At 35.9% G+C, this 25,764-nt stretch overlaps 1 protein-coding gene across 2 annotated transcripts in view; it reads right to left on the bottom strand.

Moving 5' to 3' along the window:
* The window catches only part of scn4aa (sodium channel, voltage-gated, type IV, alpha, a), a 39,949-nt gene extending 15,586 nt beyond the window's left edge, over nucleotides 1–24,363 (bottom strand). For both annotated transcript variants that reach the window (XR_015503572.1, NM_001039825.2), the window contains exons 1-15: nucleotides 24,295–24,363; nucleotides 11,364–11,667; nucleotides 11,156–11,274; nucleotides 10,495–10,584; nucleotides 9,807–9,935; nucleotides 9,219–9,310; nucleotides 8,776–9,030; nucleotides 8,190–8,253; nucleotides 7,866–8,007; nucleotides 7,592–7,786; nucleotides 7,045–7,203; nucleotides 6,168–6,288; nucleotides 4,433–4,671; nucleotides 3,572–3,745; nucleotides 3,042–3,398 (exon numbers count right to left, since the gene is read on the bottom strand). Coding sequence is in view for 1 of the 2 variants with exons in the window: in NM_001039825.2 (NP_001034914.2) it covers nucleotides 3,042–3,398; nucleotides 3,572–3,745; nucleotides 4,433–4,671; nucleotides 6,168–6,288; nucleotides 7,045–7,203; nucleotides 7,592–7,786; nucleotides 7,866–8,007; nucleotides 8,190–8,253; nucleotides 8,776–9,030; nucleotides 9,219–9,310; nucleotides 9,807–9,935; nucleotides 10,495–10,584; nucleotides 11,156–11,274; nucleotides 11,364–11,615 (2,388 nt within the window). In the remaining variant the exon portion in view is untranslated. The remainder of the gene's footprint in view (nucleotides 1–3,041; nucleotides 3,399–3,571; nucleotides 3,746–4,432; nucleotides 4,672–6,167; nucleotides 6,289–7,044; nucleotides 7,204–7,591; nucleotides 7,787–7,865; nucleotides 8,008–8,189; nucleotides 8,254–8,775; nucleotides 9,031–9,218; nucleotides 9,311–9,806; nucleotides 9,936–10,494; nucleotides 10,585–11,155; nucleotides 11,275–11,363; nucleotides 11,668–24,294) is intronic.
* Between the last annotated feature and the right edge of the window lie 1,401 nt (nucleotides 24,364–25,764).

The raw sequence follows: 25,764 nt of genomic DNA, 5'->3' as shown, positions 1-25,764 counted from the left end.
AGCTGCTCATCTGGATCTCCTTGTTTTGCAACAACACGTAAAAGAAAGCTAGTTTTCATGTAGAAAGTTAAGCACAATGTATTTGTATGATGATTTTCGCAATACACAGTTAAATATATTTATAACAATACAGTTTGGGAGGACTTTAGAATGTAAAAACACACATTCACTATTAATAATAACCTAAATTATATCTTGTTAAAAGTTAGTTAGAGGAAGCTGTTGTAGCTGTTTTGGTATGGGTCTGGAATAGCATTACATAAAGCGGAATTAAGCATTTATTTGTGCTTTATACAAACAGCCAATATGCAAGCCAATGAGCAATTGGCCCCCATGCTAAAGTGTTTCATTTAATTTAGGTTTTGCAATGATACAAGCAACCAAACAGCTTAAATTAGCTATATATAGTTCAAAACTATATTGATCTAGGGTCACCACAGCGGAACGAACTGTCAACTTATTCATTCATTCATTCATTCATTTTCTTTTCAGCTTAGTCCCTTTGGTAAATTGCGATCGCCACAGCAGAAAGAACCGTCAAATTATCCAGCATACGTTTTATGCAGCGGATGTCCTTCCAGCTGCAACCCATCTCTGGGAAACATACACACTCATTCACACATACACTACGGACAATTTAACCTACCCAATTCACCTGTACTGCATGTCTTTGGACTGTGGGGGAGACCGGAGCACCCAGAGAAAACCCACGAGTAAGCGGGGAGAACATGCAAACTCTACACAGAAACTCCAATTGACCCGGCTGAGGCTTGAACCAGCGACCTTCTTGCTGTATGGTAATAGCAATACCTACTGCGCCACTGCATCGCCCAAACTTATCCAGCACATGTTTAATGCAGCGGATGCCCTTCCAGCTGCAACCCATCACTGCAAAACATCCATACACATTCATTCACACACACACACACACCACAGACAATTTAGCCTACCCAATTTACCTATACCACATGTATTTGGACTTGTGGGGGAAACCGAAGCTACTGGTGGAAACTCACGCAAACACGGGGAGAACATTCATATTCCACACAGAAATGCCAACTGACCCTTCTTGCGACCTTCTTGCTGTAAGGCGATTGTGCTACCCACTGCGCCACCATGCTGACCTAAGTTAGCTTCTTACTTGTGACATTTGATAGCATTTTCTACAAAATGTATTTTATTGCTCTACTCTAGGACATTGAATGACACCATCACACTCACTATCCTATGATTTAGTTTCTTATTCATCAGGGCTCGCCACAGAGTAATGAACCACTAATTTCTCTGAAATATGTTTTATGCAGTTGATGCCCTTCCAGACACAATCCAGCACAGGGAAACATTGCATGATAGCATATAAATATTAAAATGTACCACACTTTGGGTCACATTTACTTAACATTAGTGCTCAATGTTAACCATCTTTTCATTAGTTTTATCTTTACCAAAATAGATTTTGTATTTGCTGAATCCACAGTTCCAACGAACATTTGCAAACTGCATCTCAAACTTGTGTGGCTGGAAATATAATGTGAGGAAAAGAAGTGCACAGCATGTCTTTAGTTAAATCCTGATTATAGTTTTTAACACACAAAAAAGAGATTCTGCAGAAGCAAGCTTTTCTGGTCCTTAAATGCCAGTAAAAATTTTATAAGAAGTGAGTGTGATGTTCAAAGTGAGGGTGAAGTTGTGTTGAACTTCTTCTTGCGTATTAATTTTTAAATGTTATGACCAATTACCACCTGGTTATACAGAGAAATCAGACCTGAATGTCAACAACAGCCGGCCTGCCATAAGCTGTGCTGAAAATCCTCTGTGGTTGGCTTGGTTGCTATACTAAAACTTCAGATCAGTACAGCTTCAGTGTAACAGTTATAAAGATTAACAGCTTAGCAGTGACAGCAGATGTCTAACAATAACAGTGATGCATTTGAGTGTGAAAGAAAATTGCATATCGGACCTGCGCAACACAACTGACTCACTGAACCAGGGGGTGAATTACAGAAAGACCCTAACTTTAAAATCTTATCTGTTAGTAAACATGGTCATTTCAGTGTCGCGCCACACAGCGCCATGCATTTTAGAATTCTAAACATAGGTTTCTATCGAGGTACACACACCGATGCCGCAAGTTGGTGGTTGTCCCCGGAGCCCAGCCATGACTCTGGATACTGTTTATATTTCTGCCGCGCCACAGAGCGCCATCTGAATAGTTTCACTTTAAATATCATGCGAATGTGCGCGTCTGTGGTGCGATACTTCAAACTGTCGTGTGCGCGCCAGGTCACGACGATGAGCGGCACATCTGGTGTGTGACCTGCTTTAACTTGACAATAGGATTACTTATGATCGAAAATGAAAAACAAAGATGTTTAAAGGTAGAAGGAGTTGTGGAGCTCTCTGACAATGTGCATTACAGAGATCAACAAACCAGTTATAGTGCAAGTCATTAAAGCTTATTTAATGTTTGTTTGTTTTTAGCTGGTTTTCTTCACAACCCAGGCTCATTCTGAAAATGTACCTCTATATACATTTCTGGAGAGCACCAAATATTTCCCAGGAGCTACTTTTTTTTTTTTTTTTTGCAAATCCAGTGCAGTGTGCGCTTTTAGAGATCTCAAATTTCCCTCGGGAGTGTCATTTACGCCTGCTGTTCTCATGTAAATCCACCAGAAGCCACTGTCGACTGACTGTTTGACTGACTTAATGACTGACTAACTGACCGATCGACTGACCCACCCTCCTCCTTCCCTAAACTCAATCAATAGTGTTTTCAAAAGCACCGATTGCATAGTGGATTGTTGAACTTGATGACACAATTTAAGATCTCCAAAATACAGATAGGATATGAATTGATAAGATAAGAATCACAAATCTGGCTAAGATTTGCTTCTCTAATACGAATTGAAAAAAATCTATTTTTACTGTATCATATCTTACGACCTAAGATAGCAAGATTTCAGTAATACTCCCATTGGAGACTCCATTTCAGTCAGAATGTTTGACTTTTATTGTGTTTGTGCAACTTCTACTTCACTTACCACAAGGTTTCCGATGACCATGACCATCATGAAGACTATCAAACACATGCTAGCTCCTGCCACCTCCATGCAGTCCCACATAGTCTCAATCCACTCTCCACATAAGATCCGAAAGACGATGAGGAATGAGTGGAAGAAGTCGTTCATGTGCCAGCGGGGCAGCTCGCAATCCTCAGAGATCTTACAAACGCAGTCCTTGTAGCTTTTTCCAAAAAGCTGCATGCCCACCACGGCAAAGATGAAGACAATGATGGCCAGAACAAGTGTTAGGTTCCCTAGAGCACCCACTGAGTTGCCGATGATCTTGATCAGCATGTTAAGGGTGGGCCAAGATTTAGCCAGTTTGAAGACACGTAGCTACTTCCAGCACATCAGAGATGGACGCAAAAACATATAGAGTGAAAAACAAAATTGAATGCAAAGTAAAACCACATAACCCTTTTTGTAGGGTATCTTCTGCAATGTTGCAGTTTAACAAATACCAATAACAAACCATAAAAAGATAATGAGAGTTTGAGTTTCAGACTTACCAAACGAAAGGACCTTAGAACGGACAATCCCTGAACGTTGGCCAGTCCCAACTCCACCAGGCTGAGTGTGACAATGATGCTGTCAAAAATGTTCCAGCCCACCTGGAAGTAGTAGTAAGGGTCCATAGCTATAAGCTTGAACACCATTTCAGCTGTGAAGATTCCTGTGAACACCTTGAAGAATAAAGTTTAATGTTCTGTGAGAATGGGAACATAAATCATCAATTTAAACTTAAAAAAAAAACATTTCAAAGACCTTGTTGGTGTCCTTGTTTCTTTACTTGAAAAAAATGCAAGTAGAATGTACTTTATAAAGGAATATTTCACCCCAAATTAAAAACTATCCCATAATTTGCTCACCCTCAGGGTTTTGAGCTATGAATGTGTCTCCCTGTACTTCATGCATCATACATCGACTCAGCGATCAGATGAGTTCAAGATGTTGTCTAGAATTAGCATTTGTCAGTGATTTAAGTCCATAATTCAACTATGTTAAATATATATTGTTTAAAAAACACATCAATCCACTTCATAAGAGTTGTTAACCCCCTGGCAGCACAGGGTTTTGTTTAATGATTTGTTTGTTAGAAGGCCATTTGATGTATAAAATTTTAAACTGTGTTCATCTGAAATCATTCACACCAAAGATGGCTTGAAGATGAGTAAATTCTGGGGTCAATTTAATTTTTGAGTGAACTATTCCTTTAAGTTAGAAAAGATTGGTGGAAGGAAAATATTTAATCCATAGAAAACATTTAATGCAACAGCATCCAAAACAAGCTCTAGCCAATAAGAAATATGCTATATATGATTTACAATATCAACAATGCACAGTAATCAAAGAACTGATGCAACACTAACCAAGTTGCCCACTGAGAGGACATGTTCAAAATGTGGACTCATAGGGTAATGCTCCATGGCCATGAACAGTGTATTGAGCACAATGCAGATGGTGATACCCAGGTCAACGAATGGGTCCATCACTACAAAATGAACCCACTTCTTAAACAAGATCCAGGGAGCGCAGCAGTCCCATTTAAGGAACATATCCGCAAACTTATACCAGCCAGGGGGACAAGGCCTCTGGGCATCCTCCAACCCTAGAGAGACAAAGAGAGATTGAAAATCAGCAATATCATTGTTGCAGCCCAAGCTCATTATAGTTGTGTGTCCAGGGCTACATTTTTAGAACTGAACTTTCACAAATCCCCAAGAGGACACTCTGTGTATTTTTCTGCAAATCTCAAATACGTTACTGGGCTAAGTTTGCTCATTGTATGTGCCCTTTTTACATGTCCGTCTTGCACATGCCCATAAAAAGCCAGACGGCTTGTCGTGAGTATTAGAGCTTGCTATCGACTGAGTCACCCACCCTCTTTCCCTAAAACCAACTCATTTTTAAAAGCAAACTAGAAGAAAATCCATCCATCCATTTTCCTTCAGCTTAGTTTCTGATTATTCAGAAGTCGCCACAGCAGAATAAACTGCCAACTATTCAGGCATGTTTTACACAGCTGATGCCCTTTCAGCCACAACCCAGTACTGGAAAACTCTTACATTCACACACTCATACACTGTGATCTTAGTTTATTCAATTCATTTATAGCACATGTCTTTGGACTTTGAGGGAAACCTCAGAGAGAAACACAGGGAGAACATGCAAATTTCACACAGAAATGCCAACTGACACAGCCGGGACACGAACCAGTGACCTTCTTGCTCTGAGGCTACAGTGCTAACCACTGAGCCGCCATGCCCCCTTCTAAAAGAGAATCACGGATGTAATTTTACACTGCTTTTCTTTTTTGGGGGGATTTTGTTTTACCCGGTTTCATAACCATGCTTACTGCCCCATAGCTTTCCTTTTACACACAGCCAAACGAATGCCAATGCACATATTAGATTTTCCTAAATAAGTAGCCCTGGGCATGTTTACCCAATGACAGAAATGAATAAACACCAGAGAAGAGCCAGCAATAAATTCTGCCAGTCCCTAAGCAGTCCATAGCTCTGAAATAGCCCAATGATTATCACCACTAAGATGAAGTTAGCGGGTTGTTCACCTCTGACCTTTGCTTAGTTTGTCTCGAGCTTCAGACAATAGACAGCATCAAGCTGTTCAGCCAGATCGTTGAACACAAATAGAAAACTGCACTCTCAAGAACAACTTTGAGTGTGTAAAATTGTCTCTATAAGCCCAGTGTATTTAATTTACATTTCCACTACTGGAACTGGGTTTCAGAATTGTTTCTGGCTACTTGGCATGTTAAATTCAATTCAGTTCAATTCAATTCAATTCAATTCAATTCAATTCAATTCAATTAAACTCAATTTAATGCAATTCATAACAGTCATTGTTCAAGAGTACCATAACAAAGGGTGCATGTTATTTCTTTATAAAAAGGACAAAAAAGTTAGTCAATGCACTATTTTTATATCGGTCTGATACTATGTTTTCATTTCAAGGGCTTTCCAAAACTATTGTGCATCCCTATTAAGAATGCTTCTAAATATGCTCCTACGGTAGGTGTCAAAGCTACTTAATGAGATATAAAATGAATTGAATATAAGCCAGTAACTCTTTAAGCCAGGTTACCCTCCATAGTTGCAGTGAGTACACTGAGAGCACTAGCTGTTCTCTTGGAGAGTTTGGGCTGGTCCAAGTACTGCATGCTGTGTTTTGAACTCAGAGACTTCTGGTCCTCTTCTGCTGATAACTGAAAGATACATAAAATAGTAAGCATGTTTAAATATGGTAAAGCTTTCTTGCCAGTTTTTTTAATAGTGATGCAATTACAGCAATGTTCTAGTTTGTAGTTCAAATTACTTCATGTAAACAAAACAATACTTTTTGAATTAAGATTTTGAAATTATCTGAGAAAAAGGGTGATGCGAAAAAGTATATTGTGACAAAATGATCATGCTTTTAAACATGTATCTGTATCTTGCCCATCAAATGCTAAAACTACTGTTCATATACCTTGTTCAATGATTTCATAATTGTCTAATGCATGTAAATTTGAGACACGTGATTGGATGTTGGTTGATAAACATCCTTAGCAACCAATTGTTTGCAATAACATTCTATCACTGGATCAATTTACACTGCAGTTTTAGCACCACAGTGCGATGGTGACAATGCAAAAGAGATGCTAGACTAATGACTAGTTGAATAAGCAACTGACTGGCATGGTGCATGACATCAGTCATACTGGCATTCACTAATTATATTTATAATAATCTGAGAAATAAGGTGATGTAAAAGTATATTGTGACAAAATAAAAACATTTTATTTATAAAAACATCTAGAAAACAAAATAAGGAACCCTAGTATTAGTATACGGTGTTGAGAGTATAATAGTTATGCAATAAATATACAATAATGATTCAATTACTCAAAAGCGTCTGCTATATTACTAAATGTAAATATCTCCTCTGATATTAATGATAATGTTAAAACACTGTACATCACCTCTTTGTTAGAGGAAACTCTGTTGACAATAAGGCGAGGTACTATTCGGCCATTACAGTCCTTTATGACATCTTCATCTGCAAGATCGTGCAGGGAACCTGTCCGGTTTGACCCTCGACTTTGTGTTTTCTGGCTGGCCAAAGATGCTTTACTGCCTGTCTGTAATTTAAGACAGAAATGAATCACATACACACACACAAAAACATATTAGTGTAAGGTGTATGAATATAAAACAATGGATAATGGGTTTTAGCAACTGCACTGTAAAAAAGAATTAGTTACTTAAAAAAAAAAGTGAGTAAACGTGTTGCCCTAAAAGCAACAAGTTGATTTTACTTTAAAAAGTCATTAAACCCATTGATTTAACTTAACTTTTATAATTATGCACATAGTTTGTATGCTTAATAATTATAAGTCAATGAGTTTACTCTCTTTTTTTAAGTAAAGTCAACTAACTCACTTTTTACAGTGTTAATCTGCGGACTGAGTGCTCCATTTGTAATAAATGATCTGTATTTAATGCAAAATCATATGGTAGTCACCTGACCTCTTGGTTCTTGAGCTGCTCAAGTAATCTTTGAAACTCCTCTTCTTTGTCACGAGCCTCGGCCAATGTGGCCTCATTCTGCTCGTCGTATGCCATTGCAACCACAGCCAAGATCAGATTGATGAGGTAGAAAGAGCCCAGGAAGATGACCACCACGAAGAAGATCATGTAAGTCTTCCCAGCAGCACGAAGGGTCTAAACAAGATGGGGATGGATTTGATGAACTTATACCTTTTCAACAAATGTACATGGTAAAAATAACTTGTTAACAGACCAGCTGGAAAAGATTCTCCCAAAAGTCCTGGGTCATGAGTCTGAAGAGGGCGAGAAAGGCCCATCCAAAGTTGTCATAGCTTGTATAGCCATAGTTTGGGTTTCGACCAGCTTTCATACACGTGTATCCTTCTGGACATCTCCTATGAAAACATCCAGAATAAGTGCCATTGATCTGATTCTCTTCAAAAAGATAAACCACGGCTGCATTTATTGTTTTTACAATTTGCTATTTGAAAATATCATTTCATAGACATACAATTAATTACAAGTGATATTAATTACTGCTTAATAGGAATTTTTCAACCCAACTGTCCAAACGTACCCAGCATCAGAACTGTTGCCACATAGTAAAGCATCTAAACTTCCTTCCAGAAAGTATTGGTTTTCTGCAAAGCATAACAAGTTACAATATATCATGATCCATGAACAAAAAACGTTCTCAGCCCGAAATTTTAGACATCGTTAGACAACCATGCTGAACTGTGCTAGTGGAGAGAGTAAGTAGAAAAACACTATTGTATATTTCTATTATTTAACGAAGTAAATAAAAAGATAAAAGAAGTCCAAAATAAAAAACCTAGAAATATCTGACTTTTACATTGAATTCATCGACTTATGCATTTGTAGTACAGTACATTCCAGAGAGCTCCATTATCAGCAGCATTGTGGAAAATGAAACCATATCCGCAGTGACTGACAGAGCATGAAATGGAAAAGTACAAATTAAAACATTTGGCCCGATAGTTGAAAATTATTATATTATTACTATACTATTATTATTATTATTATTATTATTATTATTATTATTATTATTATTATAGTTTAATTAAAATATTAACCGCAGTGCTACTGTATGTAATGTCATGAGTAAAAGTTGGAAATATTTAATAACCTTGACCTGACTTCACCTTCATTGCTTATGTAAGCTTTGAAATCGAAAGTATCGGTAACGTTGAGGGTGGTGTCATTGACCATGTTGGAGTTGTAGACGTCAAAGATGGTGCTGTTGAGAATGGGCCAACGGATGCACTTTTGGCGCAGATTTCCCATGAACAGCTGTAGTCCAATGAGGGCAAATACAGCCAGTGCAAAGATGGTCAAAATCATGACGTCTATCATCTTCTTGACAGATTGAATCAAAGCCCCAACAATGGTTTTCAAACCTGAGGAAAAAGATTTGAAAAAAAAAACAAAAAACAGTTAATTGCAAACTTCTATTCCAAAAACTCGATTCTAATAATTATGAATTTGCATGCAAAGACATAGAAAAAAACATCATTGGATGTTTTAGTGTGGTTTATGATTTTATGTTTTTTAAAAAAACACAGCATGACGTACAATTACTACATACCAGGAATAACTGTGATTGTTTTGAGAGCTCGAAGCACACGAAATGTCCTCAGTGCTGACACATTGCCAAGGTCTACAAACTCTGTGACGTACCTGCAAACCACAAACAATCAGTGAAATGGCTGACAACACTATTATGCATTGAGAAATGGTAAGAAACAGAACACATGATGTATGCACCACTTTTAAAATACTTTTACAGTATTGTTGCATGCTTTTACAAGCTTTAGAAGTTTAGTACCCATTACAAATGCATAGAAAATAGGGTTTAATGCATTTCTCTAATTTTGCATTGCATAATACAAAGTTATAACGCTTTAAAAGCGTAAAATATCTAGTTATTAATCCTATAAGTGTATCTATGTGTTAGATGTTCTTGGCAGGAGAAACTGATTGATTTTTAATGTTATATTTAATAGATCTGTCAACCACTGCGGCCAAATGGCAGCATTAGCTGACAGTCACTGAGAAGGTGTCTGAATGATACTAAGCATGTAGACAGTATCGCTAGTGTGAACATTGCAAAAAAAAAAAAACTAGATCAATGAACCTCAGCTTTGTAGTAGCAGCTCATGATTTGTTTACTCACGCCATGCTGATCACCATGAAATCAAGCCAGTTCCATGGATCACGGAGGAATGTAAAAGGTCCAATGCAGAAGCCTCGGGATAAAACTTTGACAGTCGCTTCAAAGGTATATATACCAGTAAAAACATACCTGCAATAACACATCAACAAATATATGAAAGAAATTAGCATCACATTTAGAACAAATGAACTGTCAATAAAAAGATGCTGCACAGTCACGATTATAGTATTAATATTAAAGGGATAGTTCACCCAAAAATGAAAATTCTGTTAACATTACTGAATTTGCTGAAAACCTGTAACCATTGACTTCCATATTTAGTGATTACATTCTTCAAACATCTTCTTTAGTTTTCATCAAAAGAAAGAAACTAAAGGTTTGTAACCACTTGAGGTAAATACTGATTAAATTTTAATTTTCAGTTGAACTATACTTTTAAATATACAGTATGATTCAGTTATGACAACTCAAACATCTTCACAGCATTTTTCTAGAATGTAGAGAAGTATATATTTAAAATACAGATAAATAAATAAATCAGAACAAAAATATATATTGTCAATTTAAACAGATATTTTCTTTTTTTTCCTTCAAAAATTATTTTACCTTTTAAAAAATGATACTTTAAAAAAATTATTTGTTATTACTCAATAGAGTCAACAAAAATGAGACACAAAGCAGCTCTTACTCGACAGTTTTACTCCAGGCTGGAGGGTTACTCATCGTCATGAACACGCAATTGGACAGGATGGTGATCATGATGAACATGCTAAATAACGTGAAGTACAGTCAAGGTAAATATTGCAAACATCTAAAGACTCAATAATGAGTGAGTGAGTGAAGTGAACTGAGCCTTGCCAAGTACACTCTCAGAAATAAAGGTACAAAATCTGTTACTGGGGTGGCACCTTTTCAAAAGGTACACTTTTGTACTGTACATGTGTACGTTAGTAAGTTTAGGGACCACTTTTTGTACCTTTAAGGTGCATTTTTGTACCCTTATGAGGTACATATGTACTTTTTAGGTATTAATATGTACCTTTAAGGATCTGTTAAGAACAAAAATATACCTTTTAAAATGGTACCGCCCTGTGACAGATTTTGTACCTTTATTTCAAAGAGTGTTTGGTTTTTACCCAAAAATTGCAATTAGTCCTCTGTTTTTAATCCATCCATGCACACACATTTTGAGTGAGTGTGACCACACACACACCAGGAGGAGTGGTCACCAGGACCAGAAACTGAACCAGCAACCTTTGGGTAACCAGCCCACACCCAAAATTGCCCTCTAAATGATGATTGTTATCAGATACAATGATTGCAATGAAACAACTGCACAAAAAGGATATGAATGTATAAGAATTTTGATGGCTCCTCTTCTGACAATACTAAAAGGACTGATGCAAAACATCGCCGGTTCAGAAGAGAACCTGAAGATTGTGTTTCCCTTGCTTATGACAATAAAAGTCTGCAAAAGAGAAAGAGGTTAAAAAATAGCTGGAGAACACAATATGAACAGAGATCACTTCATCTAACATAAATGGGCACAAGACTGACTTTCTGTGTTTTATAAAAGGGGTCGATGTCTTCCAGAGGGGTGTTGAGGAGATCCCCGGGGGGGTCGCCATAGATCATCGGCAGGCATTTTCCCGCCTCCAGATCGCTGCTCGGTGCCTGTGGTTCCTCCTCGGCTCCCTCTAGTTCCTCCCTGGTGCTCTTCTCCTGGATGAGCCTCTCGATCTCCACCAGTGACTCTGGGGTGAAGCGGCGGAACACACTGGTGCCTGTGGGAGGGAGCAGGCGTGCCATCTTGGCATCGCGAAGAGACACCACCTCAACGGGGAATCTCTACACTAAACTCCTAAAAAGAGGGAGAACAAAATATATTTGGATTATGACTGACTGGCAGTTCTGCGTGAATTGTTCAGACCATGCAAAAAAAAATAAAAAATCCAGTCCAAAACTTGCTTGTATTTGTCTGCTGTCAGATGTATTGCAAAAGAAGCAAAGAGTTCAAGCTTCTCTCTGAATGAAGTTTACATATACGATAAAGCCACAGTCACATTAGACTTGCAAAATTTATATGGCTGTGGTGGTAATATGTTGCAAAACGTTAAAATATGTGATTGACTGAACTTCACTGAAACACTGCAGTTCTGCAGACAATCCAAAATCCAAAACAAAGTGCAGGGTTAATTAATATGCCGGTGATCATTGGATAAGGGAATTTAAGGAAAACAGAAAATAAATACAAAAGCACACTGCTGTTTTTTTGTTTAAATAATAGCCATGTCAATAAAGTGCTTTTAATTTTTTACTTATATTTTTCGAGAGCCTTAACCGACTATTTTTTGTATAACTTTAAAATGATTGCTCTTTTAATTCAGTCCTTGTCTTTACATGTTATAATTAGTCATGCAGTCAAATCACATTTAATTATTTATGTACTACTTAGTGTTTCCTTTAGAATTTTTTCCAGCTGTGGCAGCAGACAATTTTTTACACAGATCTACCAAATACCTGTGGCGTTATTTTAGTGACAAAAGTTGTGAGCACAGTATTAGAAGTCGAGATCGCATTTATGTAATAGACAGTCAGCACGTAACCTTAAATGGTTGAACAAATAAAGCACAGCACTACAATAGTTACACAAAAGTTTGTGCTGTTTTAATTCACTTACCCTTTAACATGTTTTAGTGAGATTATTACCCGCTATTAAAAAAATAAAATGTTTTGAATGAGAAGCTGTAATGTAGCCGTGGTGGGATGAATTTTGGCATGGCGCCCTGCCATGTAAGAACGACTGTAGTGTAAACCATGACTTATTTATACTATATACTGTATTTTCAATTCCATTCACTGTTGGTTCATTTTGTTACCAGGAATTTAAAACAGCCTGCATTTATGCAAACTGCAAACTATATTAAAACACACAAAGCCTTGGGTCTTGGCTCATATTACATTTCATGAAATAATGACTCACAGGGGGAAATTATAATGGTGATATTTGTAAATCAGTGAGAACTTTATGACAGTAAAGCAGTAAAAAAGAAAACTGAATCAATTTTGGAATAAGGTTGTAACACAAAAAATGTAGAAAAAGTGAAGCAATGTGAATACATTTATGTTTAAATTTATTGTAATACTATACAAAATAATTATGACAATTAAGATGTACAAATGAAATTCCTCAAAAGCTTTTAATATATTTTTAATATGATGGTTGAAACATTTGTGTGTGTGTTTTTTTTTTAATAATTAGCATAAATTACTAGCAAGTCATTTTTTACATAAACAAGTCATGTTTACTTGTATATGAATCAGATTTTATTAGGGATGTGACAATATTGTAAATACCGTCATACCGCAATAGTAATTTTTTTCAATATTACCGTAGGCGCATGACTCAATAAAACTATATTTCTGAGAAAAGTTTGCTTAGGCCAATGAAGCGAACGGGAGGTAGCGGGAACTACAATTCCCATCAGCCTAGGCTAACCATCATCCTTTGCGGTCTGTTGTCACTACATACAGTATTCAGTAATGCGGAAATGGAGTGTGCTGCTAGTAGCGGGGAAGAAAAAGAGCTGGAAATGATTAACCTTAAAGCGGGTTTTAAACCAGATGTGTGGAAGCATTTCGGTTTCTTTCTAAAAGATACGAAAAAGGAGAAAAGGTGACAGACAAAGAAAAAAACAGTATGCAGGCACTGCCAGACTGTGGTGAAATTTAAGTCGGGGAATACGACTAAAATAAGTCATGGGGACTGCAGAACACAGCACTCTTGTTAGATTGATGCAGACATTGACTTGTACCGCAAAGAGACCTCTATCTCACTCATGGCTTGTCCTCTCATGTGGTGGAAAGACAATGCACAACGTTACCCACTGCTGTCAACCTTGGCTAAATCATATCTCTCTGTCCCAGAAACCTCAGTCCCAAATGAGAGGGTTTTTTTTTCTGTTGCAGGGGACTTTTTACCAGGTTATAGTTATGTACTAATTTTCCTTAAAAAACCCATCTCTATCTAAGTGAGTGAGTGCTTAAATGTTGAATGTGATGAGCTTTCAACATTACTAAATTGAAACTTTATTTTTTTTATATGGTTTGAAAGTTTTTTGTTATTAAAATTGAAAAATTGAAGTTCCTGTTTCGAAATTTACAGATAGATGGCTAATTTGTATGTCATTAATATGTTCAGTGATAAGGTAAATAAACACTTTTGGCACTTTTTTCGAGTCTTTTCATTAGTTTAGTTTTTCCTGTAAATTATTCAATAATCTGTACCATGCCATTCATACCGAGGTTTTATCGTACCGTGAAATTCTGATAGTATTACATCTCTAGATTTTATACAAAAAAAATATGAAGATCGGACGTTTTTACAATTACACTAAAAGTCATTTAGTTCGTAAAGTATACACTAGATGTCTTGAAGGCATTAGCTAGATTTTATTTAATGTTTTTAGCTGGCGTTGCTGATACAGTAGTTCAGATTACTTAGTAACTTGAATCTTACATTTAATACAGCAAATATCAAAACAATGAGCTCTGAATCTGATATTATTATTCTGTAAGTCACATCAATAGGTCAATGATTGTGATGATAAGGCAAATAACATATTCTCCCTCCCTCTAGTCTAAGACATGACCACAATCAACCGAAACTCTAGTCTGCCACACTTGAGACTGTACCAACTGCAGCCTAAATAACTGTCAAAGCAATGACAAGACACAAGTGTACAAGTCAGTCTCAAAGAGCAAGACACTTTCCCACAGTACCAAGGACAAGGAGAGCCAAACATTACTCTAGAACATCATATTACTTATTAACTTAGCAGACACTGGCTTCCAAGCCAACTCCCATAGATCATGATGACTTTACAGAGACACAGCCAATGGCAGGCAACTATGAGTGTGTGTCAGGCAGCCATTTTGTATTCATAACACAACACAATACTAAATATAAACGAACATTTATAAAGAACTATTTAGAAAGAACATTTATAAATAACAATTTACAAAGAACGAAATGGACATCAATGTTGGCTATCCTTTGGCACAAACATTAGTGTATAACAGCAATGCAAACACCCTGGGGGTTAAATCAAATACTAGAAAATTTTGAGTAGCTACATACGACGATTGAATAAATTTTGCACATTTTTATCATCATCATCTCTTGCTTCCGCTTTTCTCTGACTGACCTCTTGGGTAAAGACAGTACAGTTTTAGACACCATACAAAACTGGCTGTAAAACTTTGCTTCGGTCATGGTTTGCTGGCTGATTATTTGGATATCAGACAAAGCAGAATGTTTTCAGATTGTGCATTCTGAGCAGTGTTGGGGAAGCTACTCTGGCACTGTAGCTTCATAAGCTACTCATTAAATACAGTAGCCTAAGCTACTTTCAAACTACACAAAAGATTGCTACTCACATTGAAGCTACTTTGTTTACAAAGGTATATTTACAAAAAAATGTAAATAAATATTAATTCTACGTAAAAAAAAAAAAAAAAAACCTACCACACAGTTTTAAAATTTTACATCTCTCAGAAATTCTCAGACTGCAACTAATGTAGCATTACACACAGCCAGGGGGCCGCTAAGGCGCTGTTCACTTTGTCTGATGTCTGCAAGAGACTGGTGAAGTCTGTGAGAGACTAGTAAAATCTTGTGGCAACAGATGTGCTGAAGTCATTTAAAATCTATATATATAATCCGGGGTCGCCACAGCAGAATGAACTGACAACTTATCCAGCAAGTTTTTACGCAGCAGATGCCCTTCCAGCCGCAACCCATCTCTGGGAAACGTCCACACACACATTCACACACACTCATACACTACGGACAATTTAGCCTACCCAATTCACCTGTACCGCATGTCTTTGGACTGTGGGGGAAACCGGAGCACCCGGAGGAAACCCACGCAAATGCAGGGAGAACATGCAAACTCCATACTTTTTAGTTGTAAGCTTTCTTTGTGACACAGTCATTGCTATTTTATAAATTTCCCACAAAACTAGTGGTTTTTGTTGTGTGCTTTTACAATTTTTTAAATGATGATTATAGCCCACATAATTTCTGATAAATCAAGTCAAGTGTTTAAAAATTGTTTTCTAATTTACATTTTCAATGCATACATATGTTTTTATAATTATATAATTTTATATTCATTTTTTTCTTGATCCAGTGGCAATGACGTGCATATGTGCAAGTTGAAGGCACGCAGATATACAGTACGTACACCTCTGAGAATTCAGTCTTTCTCTGTGGGGGCTCAGCATACAGAGAGGGGCTGGGAAAGTGGAGACAGACACACACTCTGTATCGCTCTCATGCACATCCGTACCATACAAACACTGATATAGTGGCCGCTCAGCTGCCGTGGGCCATCATGGTTGAGCATCGAGTTACAGAAGTACGATGACTCCGCTCATTCCAGCTTCACTCGCATCGCACCAATAAACAGCTCAACCAGCCAACTCAGCTCTGACCCACAGCTCTTCTCCCAACATCTACACCACTGCATGTGTCCTCGGACTCCTTTAAACACAAAAAACAGTTCCTCCCCTTGATCTTTCCACCTATTACAGCTCACAACTCATTTCATCTGAACTCTCTTCTTTAAAAATTCAGCAATCTTATTTCTACATCATTGTTTCTAAAGGACCGTTTTTAAAAGCTCAGATTTTCCATCAAAAGCTCATAATACGTCCCCTTCAAAAGGTTCCTGCCAAAAAATGGGAGGAAGTTCTGTGCAATTTTTCCCACCAATATTAAGCTTCAGTGTGCCTTTCTGGGTGGGGCTTCACGCTACCATTAAGATGTCTCATATCACTACAGGATGAGAAAGAGCACTACCTCCTCCTCCACTTTTTTAGAGTCTTCATCAGGTCAGGGGCCCAGTTTCCCCCAAGAGTTAAATATACTTCTAGCAGAGTATTTATTAAAGATATTTCCTGATTGCATTATAGGAGATCAGGTCTTCAAGCGGATTTGTCACTAGACAGTCCTGTAACCTGCTCATGTTCTTTTTGTAGCTGTTCTGTAGAGTCTGTCTAAAATTACTACTACTACTATTATTATTATTATTATTATTATTAATAATAATAATAAATAAATAAATAAATAATAATAATAATGATAATAAAAATGCCCTACAAATTCATGAAAGGGGTCAACAGTTTTCCATGCACCAAATATATTACAGCTATCACAATTAAAGTCAAAATTTACAATGAAAGAAAAGTGTCAATTTTAGGGCTGCACTGCCTCATTTCAGCATTGATATCCCAATATGTGAATCTGCAATAGTCACATCGCAAGATCTGCAATGCCAAATTGGGATTATAATAGCCAGCCTCCACAGTTCAGAACACGCTATTTGTGAAGTCTGTGCATAGTTAAACCCTAATAAAATGAAAGGTGTTCATTTGGACGTGTTTCTAAACATCTGTGACTGTCTAAGATTTCAAATGAATTTAAACCAAGAAGTTATCAAGTTTAACCTTTAACAAAGATTAAATCTATTTATTTATACAATCATGAATATACAATGCTATTTTAATATCTGTGCCTGAATACTGTTGGAAACCAAAGAAGCTCATATACAAGATTCATATCATTTGCATCTTTTTAAATTTGCTTTATGTAAAATGCTTCTTTAATTTTAAGCAGACAGTGTTCTACAAAGTAATCTTAAATTATGATTTCCAAATGTGCTACAAGTCATCTTTTGAAATTATATTTTGCAATATCGCAGACAAAAAAAAATTGCAATGCCAATTTTTTCCCAATATTTTGCAGCCCTAGTCAATTAGCAGTGCATTTGGTAACCAAAAAATCATTTGGGAAGATTATAAATAACTTGGACATCTTTCCACACTAAACAGGTCTGACCCTTTTTCTAATTTATATATACTTAACATATTTACTTCTTTAATTAGAAAGGCTGGTATAGGTAAGGATTAGAATTACCTTTTCAATTACTAGCCATCTAACAAACTACTATGTCTCAGTTTCCAACTGTGATGCTCCAGCCTGATCTCACGAGAAAACGTAAGTGTTTTACGTTTTGCCAGTTTAGTGGCTAATTCGTCCGAATTCGTACGAGTTCAGTCGTACGAAATGGTACGATTTTTAAAAGGAGGCGTGGCACCTGACCCCACCCCTAACCCCAACCGTCATTGGGGGATAAGCAAATCGTACTAAATTGTACGAATTAGATCGTACGAATTCATACGAATTAGCCACTAAATGAAAAAGTTACGAATTGCCGTGAGATTGTGTTGGATGCTCTCCACCAGTTCTAACTGTAATATTTTGTGGGATGCCTTGCCATATGAATCTGGAAATGTGCTTATTTAGATGAGAAAACACATATAAAAGGGGATAATAGAAGGGTCTGGCCTTTGCATTATAAATTATAAAGAGAGTCATGTCAGACTAATGTTACACTGCAAAAAATGCTTTTCTAACTTAGAGTTTTTGGCTTATTTCTAGTCCAAATATCTAACAATTCTTAAATCAAGAAGCATTTTCTAGACCAAGGGTTCTCAAACTTGCTCCTGGAGGTTCAGTGTCTTGCAGATTGTACTGTAGCTCCAAATTACCTCAACACACCTACAAGGCTGTTTCTTGAAAGCCTATTGAGAGCTTGATTAGCTAGTCCAGTTGTGTCTGATTGGGGCAGAAGCAAACATATGCAGAACACTGGCGCTCCAGGACCGAGATTGAGAACCCCAGTTCTAGACAAGCAAAAAAATATTTTCCTTTTTTCAGAAATAATGTTAAAATAAAGTGTTTTTTTTTTCTTTAAACAATCAAAATAATCTGCAAATGGGGTAAACAAAATAATCTTGTTTTCACGTAGCCAGATTATGACTTTCTCCAAATGCAAAAAAAAAGTTGTATTCCATTCATAAACAAATATAAATATTACAATTGACTTAAATTACAAAAAATGAGAGATAATATTATAAACAATAATAAACAAAAATCATTTTAATAAAATCATAGCTAAATGGTAACTTTTAAAAGAACTTTTATTGATTGAAGCAATTGTTATTTGTTTGATTACCAATTTCCAGGAGGAGCATGCAAAGATGTTATGACAAGCCCAACTCATAATTGACAATCATTCTATTATTTAATCAGCAATAGACCAAACCCCTATAAATAATCAAGCTTGTCCTTCCTCCATTATCTCTTGACCTTCAGCAAACTTAATGATATGACAAAAGTAGTCATAATTCTAGAGTATATTAATGAGTTTTTTTAAACAAACTAATAATGAGTTTGGTAACAACACACAGATAATAACTCATAGCAAATATCCATCAGCAAATACTTTAAAGATATTTGGACAAGTATTTTGTCCATTAAAATTTCAAAACAAAAATCAAAATAAACCAGACGTGTTTTAAAAAGGTAGCATATGCTCATTTTCAAGCAAAATAATTCAGAAAGGATGTTCATTTATTCATATCCTTTTAGGCTTAGTCCCTTTATTTATCAGGGGTCGCCACAGCAGAATAAACCACCAACTTATACAGCATATTTTTTACGCAGCGGATGCCCTTCCAGCTGCAACCCATCATTGGGAAACACCCGTACACACTCATACACTACAGCCAATTTAGCTAATTTAATTCACCTATAGTGCATGTCTTTGGACTGTAGGGGGAAACCCACGCCAACACGAGGAGAACATGCAAACTCCACACAGAAATGCCAACTGACCCAGCCGGGGCTCAAACCAGCGAACTTCTTGCTGTGAGGCGACAGCCACTGCGCCATCGTGCCGCCCAACTCTTTTACATTTTATTCCTAATTTCTGTTTAATGGAAAGAAGATTTTTAAATTTATTTTATGTTTGCCATGGTGACAGTACACAATGTTTTATTAGTTATTTTACTGGTATCCCACTTATAAGTGCAATTTAAAGGCTTAATTAGGTTAATTAGGCAAGTTAATGTACAGTATAACAATGTTTTTTTCTGTAACCAACTGATGAAAAAAATAATAAATTTTATATATTTCTTAGAAAGTACAATATTATTGAACTTGATTAAAAAAATGAAAAACAGCTTTTAATCCAGCCAAAAAAACACAAAGAAGATTTTATCCAGAAGAAAAAATATAATAGGAAATACTGTGAAAATGTCATTGCTCCGTTAAATATCCCTTGATAAATATCTGAAAAAGAATAACAATACTGTTGCTAGTCAGCACTGAAAGTAGGCTTTTTTTTGCACAATTATTTTCACTATCAAACTGCTGTAATTTTACATGCACTATTTCACTGGATCCGAAAAAAATTACAATTTAAATATTTTATCTCAGAACTTGCATTTGTTCGTTTTTCATGAGTCGCTCAAATAAACATCTACCCAGAAAACAATTAATTAATTTTAGCTCAATTATGTTATATAAGACATAACCTTTACTATATCCAGATTATTTCTGACTGTGTGACCTCTTGACACCAGTTCTTATGTCTATGTGGTAAGTTGTAAACAAATGATCAGCAGCACAAACAAGGGATTTTATTACTATAGTGTGATGACATGAGGCGTGCTCTTGGTTTATGTCTTTTTAAAGGGTCATATGCCATGCCTCTCTTTTCTGCCGGGTCCACATAACCTTAACCAGCTCTCAAGCCTCTAAAGCATGCTGGAACCTTACTCGTATGTCTCAAATTCACCAGCAACTGAAATCACCATGCAAAATGTGGTCATTTCAAACTAAAAGGAGGGACTCATTATTTACAAACCAATCAACATATATGAGCTATTTTTAAAATAGGTTTTACACTTTTATGATGTAAAAACAAACTGAGAAAAGTTTCTTTATGCATTTTTAAAATATATTTAAGCAGAAAGCTGCAGTATATCAAGTATATGCAGTATATCTGAGCAGCTTGTTTCTCATCATTGGACAATGTTAAGTGGCTGTCAAGCTATAAATGTTGCAAAACAACAACAACAACAAAAACCCAAAAGCATATTTCAGCAGTCACATGTTTTTTTCTGCTGTTTGAAACCAGAAATACGGATGCCAGAAAAAACAAAACTTTTTCGATGCAATCTTTCGATGCAATCTAAGTTTTCAAAAAGGTGGGAATATATTTGTAATGCCGTTTAATTTGGACAGTTTGCTTATTTAGTGATTCATTCTCTGATATTTCTCACACCAAAATATTAGCATGAAAACAAAAAGAGAACTGCACAACATATTTACTTACAATCCACTTTAGGAAGCAAATATTGCATTTAATTTGTTAGGAATAAACAACTCAACACTGTTAAAAATGCATGTTTCCACACAATTCATTCATGTTGCCCCAACACAAATCGATCAAGTTAACTATTGTTGTCCCAATGAAATCTCAAGAATTGTGTTGTTTCAACTCATTTTAATTAAGTAGCTTGAAAAAATAAAATAAATTTTTTTTAGAGTGAACTCTGTACCACAATGTGCACACCGCCTTGCATTCTGCCATCAGTTTTGACATACATGTTATTGACCTTATTCTAAAATGCGGAAGTGCGCCTGTTTTCGGGATTGTCTTAGAATTTCCGATTCAGTCGCCTATGGGAGAACTGACTAGGAATAATAAACGGCAGAAAACGGTCAAACTACTTGCTCTACAAACAAATGTTTGCATGATTATACAGACCAAGTAGAATAATATAATAAGAAAATATCAAATTGCAAAATCAAGCAGCGTAACGAGCAGTTTTTAACATCAAAAAATTAATGGAAATGAATGAGACCGGAAGTCTCAAGCCAAAAAGATTCAAATGGTAGCGCCCACACGTCGGCGGAGAATAAGGTGAATAATGAGTAAGATTATTTACTTTTCACCTTTTAAAATATAAAATAAACAATGAAGTAAATGCACACAGACTTTTAATTTCAGCCAGCCAGCCTCAGCACTTCTGGACATTCCTTTATATATTTGCCATGTTTAAGGTCTGTTTACTTTAAAAATCAGGGATCTTCACTGCATGATGGATATACAATATAAAGTGGGTCTCAGACTGGATAAGAGACACTGCATTAAATTCCATTTTGCCCTGCCATGTCTTTAAAATATGAGTTTATTCTACCCCAGTATTTTCAATGGAGTTTCTAAATGAACTAAATGAATGTTTAAGTCTATTTAACTGAATGTACTGTAATTAATTACAACATCAATGCAGTAAAAAAAACCTTATGAAATTGAAAATAGTCACATTAAGCTTCCACCAGAAGGTTATCATTGGGTGCATGAACACTAGCTGTGCATATACCCTACTGAAATACCCTCTATAATATGTTATATAATCACTTTAATGTAATCACTAATAATCACTTCAAAATTTCATTTGTTTTAGACACCAAAATAGGATGACATCTTTGACTTACAGTTAAGGTCAAAATTATTAGCCCCCCCCCCTGTTTATTTTTTTCCCCAATTTCTGTTTAACAGAGAGAACATTTTTCAACACATTTCTAAACATAATAGTTTTAATACCTCATTTCTAATGAATGATTTATTTTATCTTTGCCATGATGACAGTTAGTAATATTTGACTAGATATTTTTCAAGACACTTCTATACAGCTTAAAGTGACATTTAAAGGCTTAACTAGGCTAATTAGGTTAACTAGGCAGGTTAGGGTAATTAGGCAAATTATTATATAATAATTGTTTGTTCTTTAAAATCGAAAAAAAAGTATATATAGCTTAAAGAGGCTAATACTTTTGATCTTAAAATTGTTCTTAAAAAATGCAAAAACTGCTTTTATTCTAGCTGAAATAAAAGAAATAAGACTTTCTCCAGATGAAAAAATATTATAAGAAATACTGTGAAAATTTCCTTGCTCTGTTAAACATCATTTGGAAAATTTAAAAAAAAAAAAAAAAATTAAAAGGCGGGCTTACAATTCTGACTTGAACTGTAAACATTGGGACACTTTTTTAAGTCTAGTATGCATCACTTGTGATAAAAGACTAGAAACAGATATCCCGTATCATAAAATGCAATCAAACGTCATGATGCCACAAACTCCGGATGCACAAAAGGTGTGTTGGTGACTATAAAACGGGTCAAATTCATGTTTGCACCTTCTACACTTCTACAGTCTCCTTTTGCACACATTAAAAGACAGCGGTAGATGGATCGCCAGATCACATGGTTTCACCGGTGAAAGAAACCTAAAACCAACACCTTCTGCGTCCAAGAGCATGTGATGCCCAATACTCGCTCACACACTGACACACACATGCTAAACAACACATCCTCTAACTCAATAAAATGTACAGCAAGCATTTACCATGGCACCATCCTTGTTTCACCAATGATAAACATAGTGATGTCATGGTTTAGCTCTAATCAACAACATACTATCCAGTAATCAACCAGTGTGTGCCACTGTAGGTCAAACTCACAAGGTCCAATCACAAGTTTCCATCTGGCCCTTAGTGATAAAGCTAAAAATGAACATCTTTTTTATTTCTATTAGAAGAAATAGTCCATATTAAACAACATTAAATTTAGTTTGCCTGCACCTCTGAAACAGGGTTAAGTACTTGAGACGTGGTCTATATCCTGCAGATGCGAGAGCATAAAACTGAAGGGGGGTTACACAAAATCCGATCTGAGCACTTCTTATGAGTATCTCGGGACCAACAATCCAAAAGTCTCCATCATCCTACACCTCTGATCAGGGCAACATGGATTAACAGTGGAGGAATGGTGGGGTACAACTGAACACTACGAGCATCACCAGCCGAGCCGTGAAATGAAGACCGAGGCTATATTTAACTCTGACTCCATACACTGTTGGATGGGGGGGAAAGGAGTACAGCTACACAGTCAGCATCTGCTGGAACAATAGACTTGAGAGCATTAGCCGAAAGGAAAAACTTTGAGCTCACATACCTGTATATATACATATAGAGAAGTATGATGGAAAGCAAATAAACAAGAGTGATGAAGTGAAAGAGAAATAATATTGAACATTTACAAAATAGACATGCTTCAACACTAATTTATTGTTATTTAATTTTCATTTATGCAATGTTTTAAAAGAAATACCAATGGCGTGATTTTGAGACTTGGAAAATTGGTCCTTTTTTAATATGGTTGTCATTACATGACAGTATTTGCCAACAGAATGCCATGCTTTACTAGTCAGAATCAAATGTTTTGGATACAAATCTTTCTCACTTAATTTTATGTAAACTGCTGGACATCTTTAAAATTCCAGTGTTCTCACATGTTTTAAATCATGTCAAATCCCAATTTTAAATCCCATTTTTTTCAACATTATACTTTGCAGTCACACTAAAGTCTGTCCAGACATGGTCACCAGCATATTAAATCAACACTGAAATCAAAACCTTTGGGGGCCAAAATGAACATGTAGCTTTCCATATACAGACACAGCATTGCCCTCAAACAACTGACATGCTTGCTCTAGACCACAGCTTTACCTTTAACAGTGAGGTAAATATTTCCACAAAACCTTCAGTCTTTGGTCTTCAGTCTTCCAGCTGAAGTCTGACTCTATAACCCGAGGCCAGCGCGAGCTCCAGGGCAGCTGTTGCTGACGCGTGAACGTCTTGAATGAAACCTGAGATTGAGCCGCAGGTATAGAGAGGATCATCATTGGAAAACTCGCAGTTATGAGGGTCTTGGAAACACGCTTTTTACTTTACCTTTGCTGAGCAGGTGCTTTTCTGGGTTGTTGTATAGTAAAACGATTTCTGTAACGTCTACAGAGAAGGACTTCCCTCAGCGATAAAAAGGAATACAGACGGAATAATAAATAGTAAACTAATAATAAATATTATGTATAAACAGATTGTTTTGCTTAAGTGAATAATTATTTGCTACATAAACCAATGAAACCAGGTAACAGGTATATGATACAACATATATTAAAACAGTTTACGTTCACAACGGCACAAATATTTAAAACCTAGCTAAACGATCTCAGTTCAAACTAGTTTTGTCCGGTTTGATAAAAGGCGCGAAAAATCCCGTTTAGTTTTTCAAAGCAGAAATCGTTTAAAAATTAACTTAAAACTTAAATCATATTAATATAAGTAATGAATTATTAAAATTTAACGAATAAGTGGATTAAAATGTTTTTTATGACATATAAATAAAATTATAAATAAATAAAGTCAAACAATTTCAGCCCCTTTATAATCGCACACAATCATATATTATATTATACTATATTATTTATATAATAAATAATTTTTATAGAACTCTCTCTCTCAATAAATACTTCATTGGCATGAAAAATGCTACAAATGTAGCCTATTGCCAAAGCATTTATAAAGTTTACATTAAAATAAAAGAACATATATAATAAAAACACAGTAAATAGTATTAGTAAAAAAAGATATATACATATAATAAACAAAAATATAAATATAAATAAATATGCATACAATATACATATAATATTAATTTATATCAATAAAAACAATAATAGATTAGAATTTACTGTACATTTAACAATCAACGTTTTAGGATAAAACGGTAATAAAAACAGTAATAATCATCATATTTACAATAATTCAATTACAATAATCTAGGTGTGTGTGTGTGTGTGTGTGTGTGTGTGTGTGTGTGTGTGTAAGTGTGTGTGTGTGTGTGTTTTTTTTTTTGGGGGGGGGGGGGGGGGAGGGGGTGCGTGTGTGTCTCTCTCTCTCTCTCTCTCTCTCTCAGAAACACACTGCCAAACCTTTAAAGTAGATCAGGCTGCTGAAGAGAAATTTAATATACTTGATCACTCATAATGTTGCAGATGCCTCTTGGAAGTAATAACTATCCTCAAATTGCACAACATTTTTTGAAGATAATGCTTTTTTTCTTATTTACAGCAGATTTATACGGTGATTGAGATGAATTAATACACAATGCTCACTAATCAAAATATGTTACTGGGC

The sequence above is a fragment of the Danio rerio genome, chromosome 12 (assembly GCF_052040795.2).
Source record: "Danio rerio strain M-AB ecotype USA chromosome 12, GRCz13ab, whole genome shotgun sequence".
NCBI lineage: Eukaryota > Metazoa > Chordata > Actinopteri > Cypriniformes > Danionidae > Danio > Danio rerio.
This window is presented reverse-complemented; position numbering and strand designations above follow the sequence as displayed.